The 21,847-nt window shown below is 35.5% G+C and overlaps 1 protein-coding gene across 2 annotated transcripts in view; it reads left to right on the forward strand.

Annotated features, from left to right (window-relative positions):
• The window catches only part of LOC145296963 (ERI1 exoribonuclease 3-like), a 53,275-nt gene extending 47,158 nt beyond the window's left edge, over positions 1–6,117 (forward strand). For both annotated transcript variants that reach the window (XM_080143192.1, XM_080143191.1), the window contains one exon: positions 5,819–6,117. In XM_080143192.1, the coding sequence (XP_079999318.1) occupies positions 5,819–5,910 (92 nt within the window). In that variant the 3' untranslated portion in view covers positions 5,911–6,117. The remainder of the gene's footprint in view (positions 1–5,818) is intronic.
• Positions 6,118–21,847: the final 15,730 nt, after the last annotated feature.

Consider the following 21,847-nt stretch of genomic DNA (forward strand, 5'->3'; position numbering starts at 1 on the left):
CAATATATCGCATTAATTCCTTCTTTTTGAGAAAGAATAGGGTTATTGCTTCTCGTCGGAAGATCCTTCATTCTTGAGTTGTAGCTAAAGGAACAATACAATTATTTATGTTTTTAAACAATGTTCCGACTTTTCTAGAACTGGATTTTCCCAACATTAAAAAGTGAAGAAAATGCAAGTAAATAGAAACGCCTATTTCCCTCCACCTCTCTCTCTCTCTTCCTTGTTCTTGGCTAACATATACTCAGTTTAATTTCTTTTTGAATCCTCCTCTCCCTTGAACTGCCCCTCTTTCTCTTATACACTAATGATACCAGATCAAGCTGTCTAAAAATACTAGCTTCCTAACTAAAGGCCCTGTCGGTGGGACATTAGAATACACCGACTGCCCCCCTGCAGAGAGTAAAAGTCCCTCAATGGGGGTCCTGGATATGACCTTAAACTATATCCAGTGGTGAGGCCCCAGCTTGTGGGCTTTGGAGAGTGTGGAGCCACCCTTTAATTGTGTATGCTCCCAGGTCCACTCTGACCCGGAGTGGTAGTACCTGTTAGGATCCCAACTATGGGTTAAATAGAAACCGACGTGAAAACAACAAATATATTCTATTAAAAAATTTTTCTTCAAAATCTTTGAATTCGGCATTAAATAACCCGAAAAGGGTTGATATGCCGTAAAACAAAAACAACCAACCAATCCTGACCAAAAATGCACCAAACATGATGTTTTTTCCCCTTTTCCCTCTGCAAAACACAATCATGTTCTGCGAAGTTAAAAACAAAAACATTTTCCCTCTAAAAAAACAACGAAACTAAACACAGTGAATAGATATTTTAAAATATTAAAAACAAACAAAAAAACTTACAGCATAAAAATTTTTACAAAAATCACTGGAATCAAAATTAAATAACTCAAAAGGATTGATATGCCATAAAACGAAGCAAACATGATGAATACTTGGCCTACTTGGAGACGGTTATTATACAGATCGCCATAACGGAGTTTGCAAATACCTTCACTGGAAGATATGTAAGAAACTCAACATTCAGTGTAGTAAAAACTCCTGGGAACATATACCCGAACGAACAGTTGGGAATGACAACTACACTATTCACTATGACTACATAATCCCTACTGCTACATATCTTGAAAACGCAGCTGTTAAACCAGATATAGTGATTTGGGACAGAGCAAACAAAAAAGCGACCGTAATAGAGGTCAGTGTACCCAATGATGCAGGACTTAACAGAGTTGAGAGGGAGAAGATTACAAAGTATCAAGGACTTATGTATGATATGAAACGAAATTGGAAACTAAAAGACGTTTCAATTATACCAGTCATCATAGGAGCAACTGGGCTTATGAAAAAGAACTTTAAAAAGTACATAGCAAGCATACCCGGTGAACCAAGTGCAAGTGAAATACAAACGATTGCACTGAAAGGGCGGCTAGAATCCTGAAAAGATCCCTTGGTTTGACTCACTAAAATAGGGGTAAATGTCAGACATCTGGTTGGATGTCCCATCCCCTAGAAGAAAAAGTTTAAGAAAAATGAAAAAAAAGAGATGAATACTTGGAGATATAAAGAACTTGAAGCATGAAAAACCTTTATCAACATGACCAGATTTGGTATTAAATAATCCAAAGGGGTTTGATATGCTGTAAAATAAAACCAAGTCAAACTCTCTCTTTCCATCACACAAACTTTGGCATATCTTTTATTATCAGAAAACAGTAAGAAAAAGATAAATGCATCATTTTAAAAAATTCTCTTTTTTTTTTTTTTTAAATATTTACTGGTAACAATAAAATACCTGAAATTTTTTTTTCTTGAATTAAAAAAAAAAAAAAAAAAAAAATCTCCATTCATTAATTTGATATAAAGTAAATGACTATTAAAGTAGGTTATAACACGTTAGAATTTATAAGGTTTGTAAGTTTATCTTTGGTAGTTACTAAGTTTTACCTGGACTGCCAACTGCCATTTATATAATAGACAAGAATATGTAATCTGACAAAATTTTTCTGAGTTTAATTATTTTTTAATCAGAGTCCTTTTCTACTTTTAAAAAATATAGATATTTTCCGTTTTGTTTTCCTCTGATTTGTGTGTGTGTTTTTTTTTTTTTTGGGGGGGGGCGGTTTAAACAAGCATTATTAGAACTTGACTGCAAAGTTTTCAAGATTTAACATTTTTTGAGGAGACTGAATCTGAAACTAATGATTTTTTTTCTTACATGTTTTTATTGATTCTTCCAACCAGCCATCTTGGATTTGAGCTACACAAATATATTAACTATGCAAATGATTAGATTTGAAGTACAGAAATATATTAACAATATAGATGGTTGGATTTGAAGTACAAAAATATATTGGTCCCCCGATTTATCGGAGAGGGACCTATGTTTTCAGTAGCGTCTGTGAGTTCATTATTCCAGACAATTGCCAGATAACCGTCCATTAGTTTTTCCTGAAATTTTGCCACAAATTGTATTTCATTAAATAGATGTGCACAGTAAAAAAAAAAAAAATTTTGTGAAAATTCCCATTGCGCCCCTAGTGGCTCAAAAGATGTCAAAAATGGCCAGAAATTACATGCTTTGCCTCATAGTGTTTGATCCATCCATTAGATTTTCCTGAAACTTGGCCAAAATGTGGAAGCCATTGTTCTAAATATAAATTCAGTGTGGGTGACCCTGGCAAAATTCTGGTTCACATCCCTCTGAAACTTCTAGGGCTAAAAAAATATGCCTTTTTTGAGCTCTTTTTTCTTATTACTCAAAAACTTGATATATATATATCTATATAGTGGTTTTCTGTGGTGGTGAATTCAAATATACATGTCTTAAGGCATCAAACTGCACCATTTGTCCATTTTCACTGGAATTCAGCGTTACCAGGATTTCAAAAGGGGTCACAAATGCCCCAAATTTCAAAATGAGACTTTTTGCCCCATCCATTAAAATGTTCTGAAACTTGGCGAAAATATGAAGGCAAGGTTGGCCATTCATACTTCACACATTCATCATTTCTTCAGAATTTTTTTGTGGCCTCAGCTCACATGCAGCACCAGAGGGGGAACACGCACACACAACCTTGACTCCAGTAAAGCAACTGGTCCCGACGGTATTCCAATTATAGTGTTAAAAAAATTACAACCAGAACTTGCCCCCATACTTTCCAAACTGTTTAAGCGTTGCCTTAAGGAGAAGTGCTTCCCAACATCCTGGAAAACCTAATCAGTATGCCCTGTATTTAAGAATTCAAGTGATAAGTCATCCCCCTCTGTCTGTGTGTTATGAGTAAGTTGCTGGAATCCATATTAAATAGAGAAATAGTCAACCACCTCAGCAGAAACAACCTTCTTAGCGACACGCAATATGGTTTCCGCTCTGCTAGATCTACAGCAGATGTGCTAACAGTTATCTCATAGGATTAGCAAATCTCTCGACAAAGGCTTTCGATAAGGTTTGGCATGAAGGCCTGCTACACAAGATTTCCAGCTACGGTATAACGGGAAATGTTTTCTCTATCATTAAGTCATTTCTCTCAGATAGGCTCATAAGAGTAGTTGTTGATGGGCAGAAATCAGAGGCCCACAGTATTAATGCTGGAGTCCCTCAGGGATCCATACTGGGCCCAACTCTCTTTCTGATCTACATCAATAATCTCCCAAAACACATACTAAAATCTTTCGTTGACATCTATGCTGATGACACGACCATCTATGGCAACACATCAAAAGCCGTAAATGATGATGTTCTCTCTGATTCTCTCTCCTCTGATCTTGGGCGTGTGGTACAGTGGGGAAAGAGGTGGCTGGTTACCTTTAATGCATCTAAGACCAAGCTCCTATCTCTACATCATAAACGCTCTGATCCCCATCTGGCATCAATTGAAATGGATGGCTCTCGTCTAAGGGAGGCCCCAGGCTTTGATAAGCTCCTGGGTTTGACCTTTACACCTGATCTTAAATGGAACACATACATCAAGTCTGTGGTCAAGGTCGCTGGGAAAATGGTGGGATCCTTCTACCGCTCCAGAAGATATCTCACTAATGATGCAATTCTCTACCTATATAAGAGCCAAGTACGTCCAAAGATGGAGTACTGCTGCCACATCTGGGCGGGGGCTGCTAAAAACAGCCTATCCTGCCTTGACAGAGTACAAAATAGACTCCGTGGCTTAGTGGGGGATGCCCTTTTCTCTACCCTGCAACCTCTTTCCCACAGAAGAGCCTGTCATTGTTCTATCGTTATTTCCATGGCAGGTGCTCGTCTGAGCTCCATTCTCTGGTCCCCCCTCGCCAATCTTTCTCAAAAAACACCCGACTAGCTGAAACCACCGTCAATAATTTTCCCCACTCCCTATCTGTGCCTAAATCAAAATGTAGATACCATGAACAAACCTTCTTTCTTAGAACTGCACACCTGTGGAACTCTGTTCCGCTTGCCTGTTTCCCTCCCGACTTCAACCTGGATGTTCAAGTCCAACACAAACAAATTCCTGATGAACCGCCCCCCCCAAGTAATGACATCTTACCAATTCTCCAATACTATTGCTACACTATCCCTTTGATTACTGTACACACAATAACCCTTATCCCCGAGTGGCCATTGGGCCTTGATAAGTGGTGATCTCCATGTAAAAAAAAAAAAAAAAAAACAGCTTGTTAAACATGTAAATGGTTAGATTTGAACCACAAAAATATATTAATATAAATGGTTAGATTTGAACCACACAAATATATTTACACTGTAAATGGTTAGATTTGAACCACGCAAATATATTAACACTGTAAATGGTTAATTTGAACCACACAAATATATTAACACTGAAAATCGTTGTTTGAAACAAGTCAAAATCCTTTTTATAATCCAACCAAATCTTTCTCTCAAGCCAGTAAATTAAAACCTGTTTTTAAGACTTTCATTTCACATTCATTGTATCTCTTGAGTTGGAAGCCATGTTTAGTTTCAGAACAGTTTCCGATGGTTAGTTGTTTTATACAAGTCCTGAAGGTGACTGGTTCTCCGTAGACAGTTCTTAAGTTGTTCAGGTTGCTGACTTTATAATTTTTGTAGCCACAGAGCAAAAGATTCTTCCCGTGTTGGTAGTAGATCGTGAATTAATTTGATTTCTCAGTTCCTAGCAGCACCGTTTATAAATAGAATCTTTCAACTATGAGGGACCATACCCCATTATGTATCAAAAATACTGCAACAGTATCGTTCTTGTATCATTTCTCTCCATGCAACGCATGTCTTCAACCCTGCCTTGTCAGGTTTCACTTTCACACGTCATCATACTGCATACACATGCCTAACAGACTTTTGCCTTGATCGACACTGGTAACGCTCTGCTAGTTAGTAATATCACAAGTTTCCTGAATTTACTCCTTCAACTCCTAAATCTTGCAATCACACTAGCAGCTCTTTTGAAGAGAACTAACCCTTACTTCTTCTAGCATTGCTATAATTTAAGCCATGGAGGTTTTCTTTAGTTTAGGTATAATCTGGAAATGTTTTTATAGATATTATCTTTTGAGATAACTCAACAGATAAGTCTGTAATGAATAATTTTTAAATAATCAGTGTTGCTGCAAATTATCGAAGGGAGAGAATAATTTCTTCTCGAAATGCAATAATAATTAATATCTTCAAAGGGAGATAACTATTTCTTTTCAAAGGGAGATAACTTAGGACGTCGTTACAAATATTCCAATAAAATGATATAAAATGATGCTATAAATTATTTCCAAATACTGCAAAGAATCCTGTTGATAACTATTTCTTTTTTTTTTTCTTTTTCTTTCTTCAGATGATTGTACGAACATAGCAGCAATTCTGGTGACGCTCCTGAAAAATGGTTACACCTTTACTAAATCAGACGTGCAGCATTTAAAATACTGAAGAACAATATCCACGATTTTCAAAAACAAAAATTACATTTTCTGGTGTGGTTTACACTCGTACTGAAAATAAATAATATAGAAGACCATTAAAATATACTCCCTGTCCTGAACCTCATAAGACAATTTTTTCTTATTTCCTAATTTATGAAATAATCTGGTTAGGTTGGCTGAAAGAAAGTAAGGGTTCATATTTTGACCAACTTGATTCTATTGTTTTTTTTTTGTTTTTTTTTTCACCCCAAATAAGGCACATTGTGATTTTGATATAGGGGCTACTATCGAGGACAGTAGTTGCAGGGATACTATTTAGGGAGTCGAGCCGCAAAATGTCTATTCATATTGCACTTGAACTTCTGCATGTCAGTACGGTTGGAAAAACATGAACCCGGAAGAGAGTTCCGAAGTCTAGCAGTTCTGGTGAAGAAACCATTAGAGTAGAAAGCTTTAAATTTTTAAAAGTAAGATATTTTATTTGAAATTGTATAAGAAATACGTTTTTTTTTTGTTTTTTTTATTACATTTTCACCCCAAACAAGGCACATTGCCACTTTGGTGTAGGGGGCTACTATCAGGGGAAACATCTACTGGGGTACTATGTAGGGATTAGGGCAGCGAGATGTTGGTTCACGTTGCACTTGAACTTATGCATGTCAGTACAGTTGGGGAAGCAGTGACCCGGAATGGAATTCCAAAGTCTAGCAGTTCTGGGGAAGAAACTACTGGAGTAGAAGGATCTTTTACATCTAGGGATCTCTACAGTGTGGGGGTGGGATTTTGCAGCTTGTCGGGTCTGTCGAGGGTGTTCACGTCGTGGGGGCACAAGTGCTTGCAGTTCTTCAGAGCATTCACCATTATAATACTTGTAGAACAGGCAGAGGGATGCAACGTTTCGACGATGGGACAGAGGCTGAAGTTTTGATGCCAGTTTAGGGCCTATCAGATTTGCGACTCTCTTTTGAACCTTGTCAAGGAGCGAGAGACTAGTAGCCGATGCACCGGCCCAAATATGACAGCAATACTCCATACATGGGCGAATAGTGGCCTTATAGAGGTACAGGATACTTTCAGGTGTTAAAAGTTTTCTAGCACAGTAGAGAGAGCCCACCTTCCTTGCAGCGGCCCTGGCAATGCCCTCGATGTAACTGTTCCAACTCATGTTTCCAGTGAACGTTAGGCCAAGGAGCTTGAGAGACGTACTCTCAGATAAAGAGTCGTTGGCCATTGCTATAGGTGGTAGAGAAGGTTTCTTGTAATTATTGAATGAAACCAGTTTTGTCTTGGTGGCATTGAACGTGACCATCCATTTTTGTCCCCATTCCACTACTGATTGGAGGTCATCCTCTAGTGTTTCTGCCATTACTTTAGATATATGTTCGTTTGTTTTTCTGTCGTGCCTGCTATAGAGTGTGGTGTCATCAGCATATATCCCCATCTCAGAGGCAATCTTGTCGGGGAGGTCATTTATGAATATCAGGAACAGCAGAGGTCCCAGGATAGATCCCTGGGGCACTCCCGCATTTATATCATATTGTTTAGATGTACGACCGTCGAGGACAACCTGGATTTTTCTCTTATCTAAGAAGGATTTAATTACGTTATGAAATTGTTACATGAAAGGGCTGTCCACTTCTCGTGTAAGTAAGAAGACCTACTAGATAAGTGAAAATGATATTAGGAAAAGGTTAGAATCGAACCCTGTAGGCAAGTGTTAAAGATAATGGAAAAATGGAATGTTAGAAATTCAGTCTATTGTTAATTCTATTAGAAATAGTTAAATATTGTTAATTCTATTAGAAATTGTTAAATATTGTTAATTCTATTAGAAATAGTTAAATATTGTTAATTCTATTAGAAATTGTTAAATATTGTTAATTCTATTAGAAATAGTTAAATACTGTTAATTCTATTAGAAATTGTTAAATATTGTTAATTTTATTAGAAATTGTTAAATATTGTTAATTCTATTAGAAATTGTTAAATATTGTTAATTCTATTAGAAATTGTTAAATATTGTTAATTCTATTAGAAATAGTTAAATATTGTTAATTCTATTAGAAATAGTTAAATATTGTTAATTCTATTAGAAATTGTTAAATATTGTTAATTCTATTAGAAATAGTTAAATATTGTTAATTCTATTAGAAATAGTTAAATATTGTTAATTCTATTAGAAATAGTTAAATATTGTTAATTCTATTAGAAATTGTTAAATATTGTTAATTCTATTAGAAATAGTTAAATATTGTTAATTCTATTAGAAATTGTTAAATATTGTTAATTCTATTAGAAATAGTTAAATATTGTTAATTCTATTAGAAATAGTTAAATATTGTTAATTCTATTAGAAATAGTTAAATATTGTTAATTCTATTAGAAATAGTTAAATATTGTTAATTCTATTAGAAATAGTTAAATATTGTTAATTCTATTAGAAATAGTTAAATATTGTTAATTCTATTAGAAATTGTTAAATATTGTTAATTCTATTAGAAATTGTTAAATATTGTTAATTCTATTAGAAATAGTTAAATATTGTTAATTCTATTAGAAATAGTTAAATATTGTTTATGCCGATGGGAAAAGAGTCAATTGTCCATTCTTTTAGAAATCTGAATATTAAAAATGTCAGTTCAAAGAATGGACAGTACAAATTAAAAAGATATTGTTTAAAAATAGGTTAGATATTAGAATTGAGGATTCTTTTGTTGGCCAAAAGTGTGTTTGGACAAACATATGTAAAGCCACATGAAAATTAGTCATGTTTGAAAAACACATTTCTGACGTCATAAACAAAGGAGATTTCTCAATATAGGATTCTGTGGGTTCAGAGTTAAAGGTCAGTTGATCAGTCTATGGTTGGAAGAGTCAAGAGTTGATGAGAGATCGTCAGTTGGAGAGGAGAGCCCCTTAGAAGCGAAGGGTAGAAGATTAGACCATGTAGATACAACCAGAAAAGGAAATTGTGTTTTATCATCATCTATATCGACCTTTGTGTAAACCCTTCCAAGAATTATGTGTCCTCCCACCACCATCATAAGTGAAGTATCTCCTCCCCTCTATATGTGTTGCATCATATTATGCAGTCTGTATTGATAATATGAAGAATGGTCACAGGCGTCATGATGTCATATATAAATGTCTTCCCATCGGAATTCTCATCACCATCGTTATATATGTCCCCGTTAATGTCTCCCAATATGAACCCCTGCTACATAACAAAATTATAAAAATAATTTTTTTTCAGATTTAAAAAATGTTTATTCAAATTTATATAATAAATATATTTTTATGAAAGTACAAAAATATCAGAAAAATATAAAAAAAATAAATAAATAAAATAAAAGGGGGGGGGGTACATGCACAAAGGAGATAAAGGCATGAGAAAAAAAAATGTGGAGGAACTGATTTGCCTTGTCCTCACTCTTCTGGTAGCACTACGCCGGAAGTTAAGTATGTTAGCTGACTAGAACCCCTGTCATATGAATATTAATGTGAGAATTCAGGTTAATCATTGACTCCATTCAGTCTTGATAACCAAAAGATGCTCCCGGTGAGGGTGGTTGTGCATTTTATTGTAACACAAAGGTTGTGCGATCTCTGACTACACCTCTCCTGAATCGGCACTGTTTGATTCCAATGGCAAAGAACTATTCAACACGACTGAAAATAATGCTGAGATAATCAGAGAGTACATACAGCACCTGATACCTCCAAATGGTCACCCATTTTAGTATTGACTAGTTCAGTGTTGCTTAACTTCAGTAATCTAACAGGAACCAATATATCAACGTGATTATGCCATATATATACCTCAGGTAAATAATACAAACTTTGTACACATTTACTTCAAATTATGTGCTGACTGATTTAAAATTCATTTGCAAAAACAAAAATATTTTTAAAAACATTGAAAAATTATACATTACTTTTTCATGAGTTAATAAATCTGTTTAATAAATATAACATGGTTGTTTTTTAATTTTACTTTTCCTTATATACTAACTAGTCCCTCCCCCTCCAGCATTGCCCCCATCATAAATATGCATAAACATTTGTTAGGATGAATTTTAAAAATTTGCCTGCTTCCCAGCTGACTACAACTTGGATGTCTTCAAGTCCAACGTTAACAAATTCCTAATGAACCGCCCCCTTAAGTAAACACTTCATCAAATCTCCACACTAACATACTGTACTTGCAATAACCCTTATCCCTGAGTGGCTTCCGGGCCTTGATAAGTGGTGACCACCGTTTAAAAAATAAAAAAGTACACCAAGATGTGATTCTTACCATTCTCATGTATGCCTGTGCCAGACATGCCAAGAAACGGAACCATTTCCATTTGACCTGCCTCCATAGATTGCTAAAAATCAAGTGGCAAGACAAAATACTAGATACAGATGTTTTAGCTGGATCAAACCTTTTGTCAGTACACACCATGTTGCAGCAATGCCAGGTGCGTTAGGCAGGACATATAGGCCGCATGCCTGATTCAAGGCTCCCAAAACAGCTCTTTTATGGTGAGCTGTCCGAAGGAAAAAGACCCCGAGTAGAAAAGCGAAAATGGTTCAAGGACAATATAAAGATCTCTCTCAAACAGTTTGGTTTGTATTCTAATTCACGGGAAATATTAACTCAAGACAGCAGCAACTCACAAAGGAGCTACAATTGTTGAATCTGCACGCAATGAAGAACACAAGAAAAAACGTGACATTAGAAAAGACAAAAAAGTCAACACCTCTGATACACAATTATCCCACAGGTGTCCAACATGCAGGAAATACTTCAAAGCTCGAATCGGTCATCTTCACAAGTGATGGACAAACATCATCATGAGTACAACCGGAAAAAGAAAATGATTTATACAAATAAATAGTAATCACACACATTAACCTACTTGAGCATCACCTACGTAAATAGAAGGCTGTTTCGCTAAAATCACATGACCTTCTGACATCACAGAATAAAGTACAATGGCCACGATTAGGCGATAGACGACCATTATGAGGATTATTTTATATAAATTAGGACGCATTTTAAAATTAATAATTAAATATACTTCTAAAAAATAAAATTTCACTAAAATATCTTCCCGGCAAAAACTGCTCTTCTTTAATTGCATTCCTTATCTTTTGGAAAGTAAAATACAGTTACTTTGGAACCAGTTTTATAAATCTTTCAGCAATTTCTTTGAGAATTGGAACAGAAAATGATTGTTTTCCTAATCGTTGTCTATCTCCTAACTCTTACTGTGGAACTTTATTCTGCAACGTCAGCAAATCACATAACTTTAGTGAAACGGTATTCTATTTACACAGGCCACGCTCGACTATGCGTTTGTCACAAATATGGCCGACAAAAAAACTTAACCTTTTTATGTTGCAAAACCGTGGTTCAGTGATTACTATTTTTCAGATTTATCAACTTTTTTGCACTTCTTCATTATAAAAGCGAAATTCGAAAATCAAAACATTGAACGTCAAGTAAAAACAATGATATTTACATGTCGCAGTAATGAACATATCCAAAAATTACTAAAAACGATAAAATAGAAAATTAATTATTAATGAAAACAGTTTTTGAAGACAATTAACGAAAATTGAGTTTTGCTAAAAAAAATGAACTGGTGAGTTGGAAGCATAATAAGTAAGGTAATTATTATCAGAAAACTGAAAATCTTAGGCCAATTTAACAAAACTCAGTTCAGTAAAAAGGAGGGAATATTTAACCGTCCAAGGGAGGTAATTTAGATTACTTTACATTCCAAGGGAGGTAAATCAATTGTTTTCAAGTCCCAAATTGATAATGACAGTTTTTTTGGTGGTCGAAATTATCTACAGTTTTTGTCATGTTAGTTTGAGACTTGATCTGCCGGCTGTCTTGATGCACAGTTGACCGCATGTCCAACTGGTCAGTTTGTCCTCTTAAATTATCATGATTGTATTCAGGAATGTCTCTGGTTGGATATTGTAAGAAAGGCGATTCTGTCACTGTGGCTGAAGAAATTTAATTTGCACATTTCTTTCTCAAAGATGACTTCTATTTATATGAGACAATCCTGAATCAGTTTTACCGAGAGGCAACTTGGTTGCTTGTAATGTCTCTGATAAATATTTTCATTCTTTTTCATAAATACTGCATTCTCCTATTTTCTTTGCTATTTGTTTTGAAATTAAATTGAAATCTGTCAGTATTTTGAATTTTACTATACTTCGGTGTCCTCCATGAAAATGATTCAAGATGTTTTTTTGGAGGTATGCAGGGATGATCAGTGGACTTTGATATAGTAAGAGTCCCTGGCAGATTGCAAGGTACTGCCTCATAAAATAGTAGAGTCTTAGTCTAGGGTTCTGTCTATCTGTTGCAGGCCAATGGTTTATTTTGTAAAATCGAATAAATGAACATGTAGGATTCTGTCTGCTGCTGTTGCTGCTGGATTCATGGTTGATAGGAAGGCTGCTAGGAGCTCTGGATAGGATGTTTGCTGCAAAAAAAAAAAAAATAAGGTTGGACAATGTCTTTAAAATATATTTGAGAACATGCTCTAGTTTTCTTTGTCTTGTAAATACCTTTGGAAATTTTTGTTTGTATAGGTCTTTTTATAGAGTTGATTTTGCTCAGCAAATTCAAAGGTTTAATTGCTGGTCCATGCAATAATGATTCCATTAAGACTTTAATATGTAACTCTTGTGGGATTTTTTTCTATAACACAATGTAGTGTATCGATTCGCCGCAGACATTAGAGTGGCTGGACAAAGAGCATTCCAGTTGCGTGTACATCTGTTATCTATACCCACGCAAATATTACACCGTAAATAGAAAAACTTGGTAATTATCGAAGATGGCATCGAAAGCACCCTATTTGGACTTTTCATCCAATCGGCATTCAGAGAAAGTGAATTTCAAAAATATTTTTTCTAATAGCTTTCGCTTGAGCTAGTCTGCACCTATAAAAAATGCACTGCATGCGAAACCCAGTCAGTCGAGTCAGATTTCCCTTGAAGTATTAACAAGCACCACAATGCTCTCTCCATCTCGCGACATTAAAACCGTTAATATGATTTCACGTGCTTTGCACCTGGAACTTGTAAATCTCCCTGGATTAATTACCAAAAGAAAATATATAACTTTGTATTGCATCTGATATATTTATGGAACTGATTAAAATAACAAACTCTTTTTTCCTTTTTATAAAAAAAAAAAAAAGAAACATGTATTCTGCAAAAAAATGACTTTCTGCCTCAGTCAGGGAAAGAGTTCTCTCTTTTGCTCTTTATTGCACATTTTAATTTAAATTCTATCAGACTGTTTTAAAAATATATTTAGTTCTAGCAACTAAGATATCTCACTACTGATGCAATTCTCTATCTATATAAAAGCCAAGTATGTCCAAGGATGGAATACTGCTGCCATATCTGGGCAGGAGCTGCTAAAAACAGCCTATCCTGCCTTGACAGAGTACAAAATAGACTTTGTGGCTTAGTGGGGGATGCCCTTTTCTCTTCCCTACAACCTCTCTCCCACAAAAGAGACGTTGCGAGCATATTCTTGTTTTATCGTTACTTCTATGGCAGGTGCTCGTCTGAACTCCAATCTCTGGTCCTCCCTCGCCAATCCTTCACGAAAAACACCCGTCTAGCTGAATCCACTGTCAAAAATTTCCCCCACTCTATATCTGTGCCTAAATCAAAACATAGATTCTATGAACAAAGCTTCTTTCTTAGAACTGCACGCCTGTGGAACTCTGTTCCGTCTGCCTGCTTCCCACCTGACTACAACTTGGATGTCTTCAAGTCCAACGTTAACAAATTCCTAATGAACCGCCCTCTTAAGTAAACACTTTATTAAATCTCCACACTAATGTACTGTACTTGCAATAACCCTTATCCCTGAGTGGCTTCCGGGCCTTGTTAAGTGGAGACCACGTGTAAAAAAAAACAAAAAAAAACAAACTATAAATTCAGTTATCAACATTGCCTTTATGCCAGGATACGTCTTTTTAAGAACATTTTAACAAACACTGGACTTTTAATTAATTTATTATTTTCTTGCTCACGTGTTGCATCGGCGCGAACATAAAAAAAATGTCAAAATAATAGAATGATTCATTATTCCTTTCTATGTTAAATAAAAACCAATATTGTTAATTTTTATTCATGCTGATTTTGACACCTTTTTAATTTTTTGTTTATGTCAACTGATTAGAAAAACGCAATCTCATTAACATCGTAACACCCGGTGACATCCGCCAATTTTAAATGTTCACCGTAGCAGCAGTGATGATTCTTAATGTTGATCTGATCCTGCGTTGTAATACTAGCATCTGTTTTTTAAAAGTCTTTTTTTTATTTTGTTTTAACCTGTTATGAGAGAAAAGTATCCTGACATTCCAATTTCCTTATAAAAAAAAAGAAAACATTAAAATATCCAATTTTCGAACGTTTCTAGAACAATTTGGAATAGAACATTAAAATATCCAATTTTCGAACGTTTCCGGAACAATCTGGAATAGAACATTAAAATATCCAATTTTCAAACGTTTCCGGAACAATCTGGAATAGAACATTAAAATATCCAATTTTCGAACGTTTCCGGAACAATCTGGAATAGAACATTAAAATATCCAATTTTCGAACGTTTCCGGAACAATCTGGAATAGAACATTAAAATATCCAATTTTCAAACGTTTCCGGAACAATCTGGAATAGAACATTAAAATATCCAATTTTCAAACGTTTCCGGAACAATCTGGAATAGAACATTAAAATATCCAATTTTCGAACATTTCCGGAACAATCTGGAATAGAACATTAAAATATCCAATTTTCGAACGTTTCCGGAACAATCTGGAATAGAACATTAAAATATCCAATTTTCAAACGTTTCCGGAACAATCTGGAATAGAACATTAAAATATCCAATTTTCGAACATTTCCGGAACAATCTGGAAAAGAACATTAAAATATCCAATTTTCGAACATTTCCGGAACAATCTGGAATAGAACATTAAAATATCCAATTTTCGAACGTTTCTAGAACAATTTGGAATAGAACATTAAAATATCCAATTTTCGAACGTTTCCGGAACAATCTGGAATAGAACATTAAAATATCCAATTTTTGAACGTTTCTAGAACAATCTGGAATAGAACATTAAAATATCCAATTTTCAAACGTTTCTAGAACAATCTGGAATAGAACATTAAAATATCCAATTTTTGAACGTTTCCGGAACAATCTGGAATAGAACATTAAAATATCCAATTTTCAAACGTTTCCGGAACAATCTGGAATAGAACATTAAAATATCCAATTTTCAAACGTTTCTAGAACAATCTGGAATAGAACATTAAAATATCCAATTTTCGAACATTTCCGGAACAATCTGGAAAAGAACATTAAAATATCCAATTTTCGAACATTTCCGGAACAATCTGGAATAGAACATTAAAATATCCAATTTTCGAACGTTTCTAGAACAATTTGGAATAGAACATTAAAATATCCAATTTTCGAACGTTTCCGGAACAATCTGGAATAGAACATTAAAATATCCAATTTTCAAACGTTTCCGGAACAATCTGGAATAGAACATTAAAATATCCAATTTTCGAACGTTTCTAGAACAATCTGGAATAGAACATTAAAATATCCAATTTTCGAACATTTCCGGAACAATCTGGAATAGAACATTAAAATATCCAATTTTCAAACGTTTCCGGAACAATCTGGAATAGAACATTAAAATATCCAATTTTTGAACATTTCCGGAACAATCTGGAATAGAACATTAAAATATCCAATTTTCGAACATTTCCGGAACAATCTGGAATAGAACATTAAAATATCCAATTTTCAAACGTTTCCGGAACAATCTGGAATAGAACATTAAAATATCCAATTTTCAAACGTTTCCGGAACAATCTGGAATAGAACATTAAAATATCCAATTTTCGAACATTTCCGGAACAATCTGGAATAGAACATTAAAATATCCAATTTTCGAACGTTTCTAGAACAATTTGGAATAGAACATTAAAATATCCAATTTTCGAACGTTTCCGGAACAATCTGGAATAGAACATTAAAATATCCAATTTTCAAACGTTTCCGGAACAATCTGGAATAGAACATTAAAATATCCAATTTTCGAACGTTTCTAGAACAATCTGGAATAGAACATTAAAATATCCAATTTTCGAACATTTCCGGAACAATCTGGAATAGAACATTAAAATATCCAATTTTCAAACGTTTCCGGAACAATCTGGAATAGAACATTAAAATATCCAATTTTCGAACGTTTTCTGAACAATTTGGAATAGAACATTAAAATATCCAATTTTCAAACGTTTCTAGAACAATTTGGAATAGAACATTAAAATATCCAATTTTCGAACGTTTCCGGAACAATCTGCAATAGAACATTAAAACATTCTATTTTCAAACGTTTCCGGAACAATCTGGATAATCCAGAAAATTTCATGCAAGAAACTATATATATATGGACACTACACAAGAATCTGTCATTGTGTTCACAAACTGGTTAATGTGAAGTCGCTATTCATAGTTAATGTTTCTAGGATGAAACCCCAGCCGAAAGAAACTCCTTAAAGGCCAACACTGCATCGTTTGAAGAAACTGAAATTTCGGTAAATACAAAGATTTCTGTACATGTTCTCACTGACGAAAGAATATTTTTAATAGATTTACGCATACAAGAAAAAATACACGATTAAACCCGGTTCCCCAACTTCCAACGTAGACCCCTACTACCATGTCTCCTTCTCCAACATCAGGGGTCTTCGTTCTAACCTTCCAGAGGTTGAAACCCAATTACAGGAGACTAAACCAGACCTTTTATTTTTAAGTGAAACTGGCATTGGACAGGCTATTTCCCTAGATGAGTTTGCAATTTCAGGATACTCTAACTTAACTTCTAAATCTGACCCCCAAGATCGCCATGGGCATGGAATATGTGCCTATATTAAAGATAGCTTTCCATGTGGGAGGGACATCTCCAGGGAAGATCCTAACTTACCCTATATGTGCTTCCGGGTTGCTTTAGCTCACACTACTGCATTTATATTTACTCTCTATCGCCCCCACAACAGTGGAGTTACTATCTTTCAAAGCATATCTGAGAAAATTGACCAAGTCCTTTCTACTTATCCTTCAGCTAACATTCATATATGTGGAGACTTCAATGTTCACAACGTTGAATGGTTGACCCACTCAAACAAGACCGATGATGAGGGGAGGTTCTGTCATGATTTCTCCATTGCCTATGACCTCACTCAGATTGTTCAGGAACCTACCCGTGTGCCCGATAATGATGGCCAGTATGCGAGCCTACTAGACCTTTTTCTCACAACTTGCCCTGAACTATGTTCAGTTTCTGTTCTGTCGCCTCTTGGATCTTCCGACCACTCTGTTGTATCAATTAAGATAAAAATGAAATGTAATAAGTCCCCAGATGTACCTCTTCATCGTACAGTATATCGATACACTAAGGCTGACTGGGATAGCTTCCGTACATTTATATCTGATCTACCTCTGCATTCCATGTTTAAAAAGGATGTGTCCTCTATAGTATTAGACCTAACTGAATGGTTAATTGTAGGTATTGACCATTTCATACCCTCTAAAAAGTTTCAGAAAAAACCTAACAGCCAGCCATGGTTCTCTCCAGAATGTGCTGCTGCCATTGCGCACAGAAATCACTTTTTCCACTGCTTCAAACGTAATAGATGTATGGAAACTAAAGCCGTTTTCAGGACTGCCAGCAACCATTGTAAGAAAGTAATAAGGAACGCAAGAGAGTTGTATGCTCAATCTGTTAAGTCCAAAGTAGCTGAGCAGCGGCTTGGTTCCCACCAGTTTTGGCAAATAGCAAACAGAATCCTGAACAGAAGCGTGTGCTCCATCCCAACTATTATCAATGGACCTGAGGTAATCTCGTCAGCATCAGACAAAGCCAAACTCTTTGTCAAGAACTTTGCAGCAAATTCTACCCTTTGCGACCAAGACCGCCAACCCCCAATATTTCCTCCTGTATCAGAAAACACGCTATGTGATATACGTATATCTGTACGTGATGTTGCGAAGCTAATCAAAAACCTTGATTCGAGTAAAGCAACTGGCCCTGATGGTATTCCAATTATAGTACTCAAAAAACTTCAACCTGAATTAGCGCCCATACATACAAAACTGTTTAAACGTTGTCTTAAGGAGAATAGTTTCCCATCTCCCTGGAAAACCTCATCAGTATGCCCTGTATTTAAGAATTCAGGTGATCGCTCATCCCCCTCTCAGTACAGGCCAATAAGTCTCCTGTGCGTCATGAGTAAGTTGCTAGAATCTGTGTTAAATACAGAAGTAATCAAACATCTCAACAAAAATAACCTTCTTAGTGACACTCAATATGGTTTCCGTTCTGCTAGATCTACAGCAGATGTCATTACAGTTATATCGCATAGGATTAGCGAATCTCTCGACGGTGGCAATCTTTCTAGAGCAATTGCTCTTGACATATCTAAAGCCTTTGATAGGGTATGGCATAAAGGTTTACTTCATAAGATCGCTAGCTATGGTATAGCTGGAAAAGTCTTCTCAATTATTAAATCATTTCTTTCTGATAGGTTCATAAGAGTAGTAGTTGAGGGGCAAAAATCAGAAGCTCACAGTATTAATGCCGGTGTCCCTCAGGGATCCATCCTGGGCCCAACTCTTTTCCTGATCTACATTAATGATCTTCCAAATCATATCCTTACATCATTTGTAGACATTTATGCTGACGACACTACCATTTATGGTACCACATCTAAGACAGTAAACGACCAAGTTCTCTCCAATTCTCTCTCCTCTGATCTTGAGCACGTAGTACAATGGGGAAAGGAGTGGCTGGTTACTTTCAATGCATCTAAAACCAAGCTTCTCTCTTTACATCATCAACATTCTAATCCACATTTGTCATCAATTGAAATGAATGGCTCTCGTCTTCAGGAGGCCTCAAGTTTTGACAAGCTTCTGGGCTTGACCATTACTCCTGATCTTAAATGGAACACGTATATCAAATCTGTTGCCAAGGCCGCTGGAAAAATGGTGGGATCTTTCTATCGATCCAGTAGATATCTCACTGCTGATGCTATTCTCTACCTATATAAGAGCCAGGTACGTCCAAGGATGGAATACTGTTGCCACATCTGGGCAGGAGCTGCTAGAAAGGACTTGTCCTGCCTTGATAGAGTTCAAAATAGACTTCGTAGCCTCGTAGGAGATGTCCTTTTCTCCTCCTTGCAACCTCTATCTCACAGAAGAGATGTTGCGAGTTTGTCTCTGATGTATCGTTATTTTCATGGAAAGTGTTCAACTGAGCTTCAATCTTTGGTCCCCCCTCGCCAAACTTTCACAAGAAACACTCGTCTAGCTGTAAACACTATCAATAATTTCCCCCACTCTTTATCTGTGGCTAAACCTAAACGTAGATTCCATGAACAAAGCTTCTTTCTTAGAACTGCACGCCTGTGGAATTGTCTTCCGTTTTCCTGCTTTCCGGCTGACTACAATATGGTTGTGTTCAAGTCTAAAGTAAATAAGTTCTTGATGAGCCGTTCCATATAAGTTATTAAATTTACCAAATTTTCATTACTAATGATTACTATATTGACCAATTTCTACTGTACACTCTTTAACCCTTATCCTTGAGTGGCCTCTGGGCCTTGATAATGTGGTGATGCCTTTGTAAAAAAAAAAAAAAATAAAAATAAAAAAAATAAAACATTTGATTTAAAGCTAGTAGTTATCTCCCTTTCACCGTCAATGCTTGAGACGTTATAATTCGCTTTCACAGCTGGTAACAATAATACAAAGTTTACTTGTAAATATTTTGTATGTTTTGTCACAATAAATATTCCTTTTTTTTTTATTATTAGTTTTTTTTTCTTTTAATTTATTGCACGTTCATATACCTGGACATCTGGTTCATATAATCTTTTGTCTATCTGCTTTAGTGAGAATTTTTCCAAAAAGCCAGTCTGATACTAAAATCATGCCTATCCCTGTGCTTAACCCAAAGTTAACTATTTTTGTGGTGACTTTCATGTGAGTTTGTTAACCAATCATTTTTTTTTTTTTTTTTTTAATGTTTTCTAATGAAATGGATCATAGCAATTGATTTTCTTTCTGTCGTAGATTTAATTCTACATGCAGTTTTATAATGTCCTAGCTTTTTTTTTTTTTTTTAGCACTTTCTGCGGTTGGCATAAGTTAAAATATCCACAGCAATGCAATTCCTTTCAGTCATTTTATTTTTATTCTGAAAATTGTTGTTTTTCCTAAATACATGGGTTACTTAGTTATCTGGTCCATGTTTAGTATTGGGATTAATTGTTATTGAACTCTTCTATATGAATAAAACAGTAGATGTATGTACTGTTTTATACATACATACATACATACATATATATATATATATATATATATATATATATATATATATATATATATATATATATATAAAATGAAAATTACAATTGAATTTACCAAAATGATCCAAGATGGTAAAATTAAAATAAATTAGAAATATTAAGGAATTAATATTTATAAAATTATCTCAGGCAGATAGAAAAGCTCGATAAAACCAAATAGGAAATAGAGCTTATATGTATACATATATATATGGCTCTTATATGTATATATATGTATATGTGTGTATATATATATATATATATATATATATATATGTATATGTATGTATATTTATCAGTAATGAAATCAAAAGGATGTAGTGTTTACCTGATATATACGCAATGGTAAACTTAAAGTTTAGAGTCTGAAATCACTTTTTCTAATTAAGCCAACGATGAAAGATGACAAGCTGTTTTTTCTCTTTTTATTCCTCAATCCCATTTGACTGGGGATCAACTTCCCTTTGGACTACTGCACTGGCTGAAAAAAAACAATTTCCATTATTTCAGCTGCCTTGAAAACTTTCCAATCAGAATATATGCATTACACTGGATTTAATTTTGGACTTCATTCTCTCTAAAGAACTATTTTCGCCTTTCGGATTACCTTGAGAGGATCTTCATGCAAGCCAAAATATTACGTGTGGTTTCACTTAATGCCATAATCAGAAAATTCTACAATTGCATGGCCTTCGGGACAAGATCAAAGTGTAGTATCTGTTCCGGCAGATTCTGCAGGCTATGACTAGCTATGACTAGCAAAGACCAGATGTGGGGGCAACCCCACATGTCTGACCTTTAACCAGCTCCCATTTCCCACCTCTCGGGAGCTGGTCCCCTTTTCCCCTTCCCCCTCCCTTCACTCCTCACATTAAAAATCGGCCTTGTGCCTAATTTGCTCGGTGGGGGAGCAAATAAATACCATCTGTTCCGGCAGATACATCAAAGTGTAGTATCTGTTCCGGCAGATACTGCAAGCTATGACTAGCTATGACTAGCAAAGACCAGATGTGGGGGCAACCCCACATGCCTGACCATTAACCAGCTCCCATTTCCCACCTCTCGGGAGCTGGTCCCCTTTTTCCCTTCCCCCTCCCTTCACTCCTCACATTAAAAATCGGCCTTGTGCCTAATTTGCTCGGTGGGGGAGCAAATAAATACCATCTGTTCCGGCAGATACTGCAAGCAAAGACCATATGTGGGGGCAACCCCACATATAAGACCTTGGTCAATGTAGGGGCAACCCTTCATACCAATTGTCACTATCCAGCTCCCCTACTCCCCGGGGAGTTGGTCCCCATTTCCCCTTCACTCCTCACATTAAAAATCGGCCTTGTGCCTAATTTGCTCGGTGGGGGAGCAAATAAATACCATCTGTTCCGGCAGATGCTGCACTTAAGATAATTTGTACCAGTCAATGGAGGGGAAACCCTCTATACTGGGACAATTATTATTTTTGGTAACCAGAG

This window comes from Euprymna scolopes, chromosome 17 (assembly GCF_053919585.1).
Source record: "Euprymna scolopes isolate OS-2025 chromosome 17, ASM5391958v1, whole genome shotgun sequence".
NCBI lineage: Eukaryota > Metazoa > Mollusca > Cephalopoda > Sepiida > Sepiolidae > Euprymna > Euprymna scolopes.